This window comes from Akebia trifoliata, chromosome 1 (genome assembly GCF_017979445.1).
Source record: "Akebia trifoliata isolate Shusen 1 chromosome 1, ASM1797944v1, whole genome shotgun sequence".
In the NCBI taxonomy this organism is placed as follows: domain Eukaryota; kingdom Viridiplantae; phylum Streptophyta; class Magnoliopsida; order Ranunculales; family Lardizabalaceae; genus Akebia; species Akebia trifoliata.
In genome coordinates this window covers 27,980,315-27,986,314 of record NC_141375.1, presented here as the reverse complement: position 1 = coordinate 27,986,314, position 6,000 = coordinate 27,980,315, and the positions used below count along the sequence as shown (strand labels likewise).

The 6,000-nt window shown below is 35.8% G+C and overlaps 1 protein-coding gene and 1 pseudogene across 2 annotated transcripts; both read right to left on the bottom strand.

Moving 5' to 3' along the window:
- Positions 1-651: 651 nt before the first annotated feature.
- LOC147411428 (G-type lectin S-receptor-like serine/threonine-protein kinase SD1-1) lies at positions 652-4,055 on the bottom strand. Of its 2 annotated transcripts, XM_086448548.1 has the most exons (7): positions 3,837-4,055; positions 3,332-3,463; positions 2,292-2,419; positions 1,981-2,191; positions 1,639-1,876; positions 1,408-1,558; positions 652-1,217 (listed from the first exon to the last, which is right to left on the bottom strand). In XM_086448548.1, exons 1-7 carry the CDS (start codon positions 4,018-4,020, stop codon positions 921-923), a joined length of 1,341 nt encoding a protein of 446 aa, XP_086304674.1. In that variant the 5' UTR covers positions 4,021-4,055; the 3' UTR covers positions 652-920. The 2 variants fall into 2 exon arrangements, with proteins under 2 accessions (XP_086304674.1, XP_086304666.1); XM_086448540.1 differs by lacking the exon at positions 3,332-3,463.
- A 150-nt stretch (positions 4,056-4,205) lies between these two features.
- On the bottom strand, positions 4,206-5,135 carry LOC147411427 (G-type lectin S-receptor-like serine/threonine-protein kinase At4g27290 pseudogene; annotated as a pseudogene).
- Positions 5,136-6,000: the final 865 nt, after the last annotated feature.

The following is a 6,000-nucleotide window of genomic DNA, read 5'->3' as shown; positions in this document are numbered from 1 at the left end:
GTTGATCGAGAAAGAAAAGAGAAGGTTTTTCAATCAATCGGGTTCAAAGGAGACGAAAGGTTATCAGTCGAGTGAGAAGGAAACTGAGTTATTTCGTTGGATTTGGGTTTAGTTATAATAAAAAACATAAACGAGGGAGTTTTATACAAATAAACGATAGATTGAAGTTGACGAGGGACGCCTTCTCCGCCGTTGGTTCTCCTAAATCCAACGAATGATAATCATCTGTTTTTCATTCGGTTTTCAACACGTCCATCGAACCGTCCCCTACATATATATATATATATATATAGAGAGAGAGAGAGAGAGAGAGAGAGAGGAGAGAGAGAGAGAGAGAGAGAGAGAGAGACTAATTGAGTATTAGAGATAACATTATAAGTACTACTTTTTTGGCAATTAATCATCAGTGATATTCAATTAATTGATACCCAACACTCAAGTTTTAGCTCACTCTCTTTATGCACACGAGACATTGGGAGATAACTTGGACAGGTCCAATCGAACCTTAAGCAGAGCACGTGGTGGTGTTTTCCTTAGATTTGACCCCGTCGTCATAAACTAATAAGATTTAGTTACTGTAAAATTTAAATGGATGGTTGAGTAATTACTTATTTATGAAGTTAGGTTCCAGACTCTCTTTTCATGTAAACAATTGTTATTGAAGTAATGGAGGGGGAGAGTTTTTTAATTATTGAATGAGAATCGACTCTAGAATTTCTTAAATTCCATTGAGATCTATTGTATTTTCCTGGATTAGCAACCTACAAGAGGCTTTTCCTTCATTTCTCTCTTAGGAAATCTTGACTTCGATACCTGATGTCCTTTCTGCTGCCTACACGATGACTTCCAAGATTTCAAAAAGAAATAATAATAAAAAATTTATAGTTTTTGAAGTTATCAACATAAGTATTAAGAATCCTCTATCTAGCTTCCAATGATGTAATAGTTAACACATTTTCAGTGCAACGTTCTTCTGTACCTGTTTCAATAGGACTTGTTTCTCCAAAGAAACCTGGCTGTTTGGGTTGAGGCAATGCTGAGTTTTCAGTACCGAGCATAAAAACCACAGATGACATGTTAGGCCTGTCATCTCGTAATTTTTGTACGCACAGTAGGCCCACTTGGATACATCGTAACACTTCAGATACAATACATGAATCCTCCAAACATGAATCCATTAGTTTCAAGGCGTTGCTTTCTTCCCATAGTATCCATGCCTGAAATAATTTCAATCCATAACTTTGGTCATTAAATGACAGAATGGTGATATTTCAACAAAATAGTGTTTGTTTCAATGGACCATTTTTTGTTTGAAAGAAGATATAATTTTTCATAAGAACTTTCAAACTATTCTTCCTGGTGCAGAAATGGCAATCCAAACAGGCATTTTAAGTTCATCATACTTACATGTCCGAGAAGGTTGTGATGGTGATTCGGATGATAAAACCCTCTGTTCCTTTTGCCACTTACTATCTCCAATACTAAGACACCGAAGCTGAAGACATCAGATTTCACAGAAAAGTAGCCCTCTATCGCGTACTCAGGAGACATATAACCACTGCAAAATATCATTAAGTATAAATATCTGTGAATGATGAGGATATATTTATAATTTCTGATATATGTAATGGTACTTACTATGTTCCGACTACTCTCTTTGTTTTTGCTTCCGTTTGATCCCCTCCGAAAAGTTTTGCCATGCCAAAGTCTGAAATTTTTGGGTTAAGGTTGCTATCTAGTAGAATATTACTAGCTTTGAGATCCCTATGAATGATTCTCAATCTAGAATCTTGATGGAGATAAAGAAGTCCACGAGCAATCCCCAAAACAATTTCAAACCGTGTCTTCCAATCCACTAGTTTGCGACTAGTTTTATCTGGACAGTACATCCAAACCAACAAAAGCTTTTTGTTTAGTATGTAAATTTACATAAATCAATCCAATTATTTAAAAAATATGGAAGAGTTGAGAATAGAAGACCAAAAATGAAATAGTCCAAGCTTTTGTTGGGCATATATTCATAGATCAACATCTTTTCTTCTCCTTGAATGCAACAACCCAAAAGCTTAACGAGATTCCGGTGTTGAAGTTTAGCAATCAATATCAACTCATTTGTGAACTCGGTGAGGCCTTGGCCGGAATCCTTGGAGAGCCTCTTCACTGCTATTTCTTGTCCCCCCACTAGATTACCCTGGAGATTACATTTAGAATGATGTTCCCAGTACAATAGAAGAAAGAGAAGTTAATTACCTTATATATTATTGTCATTTTAGCCCATAAATAGAAATTACCTTGTACACTGAACCAAAACCACCTTCTCCAATTTTATTTGCGTAAGAGAAGTTGTCTGTGGCGGTTACTATGGTCGTCCAGTCAAACAAAGGTAGTTCTTGCTCTTCCTTCCCACTTTTGTTATTAACTGCTAGTTAGGAATATTGTTGGAAGAATGAATTAGTATAAAGAAACAATGATAATGTCCCTAGGGCTACACTATAATAATTGCAGAGTTTCACATCTTTATATATCATCATCGTTACAACTACTCAATGCAAATCATCTCTGTCCTATCCATGAAATGGAAAAAACTTATAGAATAATAACTTGGGTGTTTTGGTTCCAAGAATGTTGATGCTACCTATCAGATATCTGTTGCAATCATTTTGAATGATTTTTCTTTGGCATTAGTGTATGTTTTCTTGTTTCTCATATCAAAAGTAAACAGAGGAATCTGACATGATACATTTCCCCAGTAAATATATTTAGTTATTTGAATCATGTCTCAGTAAAAGCTAATGATCAGGATGACGCTAAGGAGATTTTTTTAGTCATTCATTGAAAATTCAACGAGACTCCTCTTTAACAAGATCCAACAAAGTTCTCCTTTCTAGCTAGGACATTTCCAGCCTTATGCAGATCATGCGTACAACGTCTTCGTTAATTTTAGCTTTAACATGTCCATATTTTATTGAAATAATTTGATAAATGGTGTGGTTCACCTAATTTAGTATATTTTTTCAGCAAATAAGTCTCACTTGGTTTGGGAGTCTAGACGACACTTCACGATCTGTTCTTGAATGACATGTTTCAATGCAGGGCTGAATGTTGACATTCATATCAAAACCACGCTAACACCTTAATTTCTTCTTTGGCAAGTGCAGGTGATAATGTCAAACCATCATCAAAGCAAAGAACAGGGTCAGTTTGGATCAACCCATGACATGAAAAGTAACTTCTTCAAGCATGTTTAATGTAATATAATAGCACTGAAGACAATTAGACAATCACATATTTTATGTTTGGAGATTTTTGTAATTGTTGAGAATGATTTTACCTTCTTTCTTTCTCCTTATTTTCCAAATTATGCACCCGATCACCAAACCCAAAAGAAACATAGATGAAGCTATTGATATGATGACTATTATCACCGGTGGTCTTTTCTTCTTATTGGTGGTGTTGATTGATTCTACACACCACAACGTTAAAAAAAGTAAATCATTTGTTAAAAGCTTAATACAACATTAGTAAGTCAAATCAACTTAAAAATAACTTATTTGCAAGAAACTTGGTGATTGAGAATCTAAAAAAGAAATGGAGAATTGAGTGTTTTGCAAAAGGACTTTCCACAAATTCATTGGAAGGCTATTCATTGTGTTGAAGGTAAATCTACATATTGCAGAGAGCTATAGAGAAATTGGTAAAAATATAAAAGAACTCCATGAAAACTATACACATCGAGAAAATTAGTCATTTGTGGCGAGAATCAAATTAAAGAACTTATTTTCTTATTGAATAAATTGTTAAAAAAAAACAAAAGGTAAAACAATAACAATACGCACCTAATTCGGATGCCGCCAACCGTATATACAGATCTTGCTCTGCTTCATCGATAAACTGTCTAACATCGATCAAATCCCCAAACCAGATAATACATCCACTGCCCCCTCCACGAATATCTGAATTAGCATAAGCTGTACAATTACAGTTCTTCAAGCACTCCACCTTACATTCCGAAAGGCTCATGCTTTTGTTAACCCTAAAATGCAACGTATCAGGCAATTTTACCTGTTCAATCTTTAAAAACCTGTCTCCCTTCCCACAATCCAATGGAATTCTCCGAACACAGCCTTCCAACCAAATGAAAGCTTCCCAATTTTGTTGTAATTTGGGTCTGAATCCATGCAAACACTGACACCATGAAGAATTGCTTATGTTGCAAATACTGTTATTGCCACAAAATCCATAATTGTCACATTGGTCTTTAGGCACGTGAATAAAAGCCTCCAATCCAGACTGTCATGGTTCCATGTAAAACGTTGAATTATCCCCGATTGATTCATTACTGATCTTGTAATAATAGAGGTATCGCTGATCTCAGTCGTGTAAAAGGCCTCATCTGAATTAAACTTGTATATGGGCTTGAAAACTGGGTTTGATACAGAATGTGAAAGTCCACTCAAACGAATGCCATTCCATGGTCCTGTTCTAAACTGTTTGATCGATCCTTTACGTAGAACTAGTTGAGGTAATTCAGAACGTTCCATACGGTAAGAATACTCTCCGATCGAAGGGTCATCGACGTTCTTCCACGATGTCAAATACTGATCCACCCCCATCGTTGAATTCCATCCCTGCATCATGCCCGGTATTAAAGTATCACATAGATAATCAAAACTCTGCCATAGATAACTTGCTGATTTACCATAGATATCATCTTTCAAAACAAGATTTCCAGAGTCTAAAAGTTGAGCAACCGGACTCTCGACCGATCTCGACATATTCGAAGACCAGATAACGCTCTTTGATTGATTGAGAAGGACAATTTCTCCATTATATGTTATTGTTAAAACTCCAGATGAATCTGTTAATGGGTCGTTTCTGTTGGCAACCCATACTACTGTTAGTGGGCTAAACTTGTACCAGATACCCAAATACCGGTTCTTTGAATTACTAGGACTGAAGAATCCTAATTCGAAAATTTGGTTTGGAGAAACTATGGTCTGGTTGTCGCTGATAAATTGGTTTGGAGTTATGGTGTCTAATGCAATGGAGATATTTGAGAGCAATGAGATGAAAGCTAGGAATGAGATGCACTTCTTCATCAATAATTTTGTGTTTTTTAGGATCAACTCTGTCATTGCTCACCATAGGTGAACTGTTGAAATTTGTGGTTAGGCAGAAACACGGAGGAAAAGAACACCACCATGTGAAGATTTTTTAAGATATTAAAAGCTCATCAGCTAGTCCAAGGCTGCAACCAAAAATTCAAGCAAAAAAGTCAAATAAAATAATATTAAATTTATAAATAGTAGTGTTTTAACATTTTAAAATAAATAAAATTATTATTATTCTTTTTTTTTCCACAAACAATATTATTATAATGAATAAGACTTGGTTTCATCAATCCAATCAATTGAATGCCTGCCCTTTTCTTTTTACAAATTTCAACGAAGGTGAGGACCTTTACTTACCCAAAATTTCTAAGCCATCTAAGGGTTGGTGAGACGGTCAAGTCCATTCCTCACGGAGTGGAGGTTTTGAGTTTGAATACCCTCTTACGGGTCACCCTCGTGGATGGAGTTAATCTCATAAATTATTTGGTATGTGCGGGGAGAGGGGATTGCATGTGCCCGAGAATTAGTTGGATAGTTTAAAAGGCCTATATACCTTGGATTAAAAAAAAAAAATCTGATTATTAATCACTCTGGTGTGTCACATAACATCTCTAGTTTGGGGTCTTTAGGCAAGCATGTCACGCATGGTAGTTGAGGTGCAAACTTTCTGGGTGCTCTTGGGATGTGCAATGTATAAAGCGGGACAACTCTCTCCTTGTAAGTTTGTTTCTGATGATGGGTTAGGCCAATGGGCTTTTAACATATGCCACATAGCTAATAGAGTATTTTACTTGAAGTTTGTGTTATAATCTGAAATTTTCCTTGACATGGTGGATGCTGATGTGAAAGATTCATTCTGGGAAATCTCTTCAATTTTTTTTTTTTACAG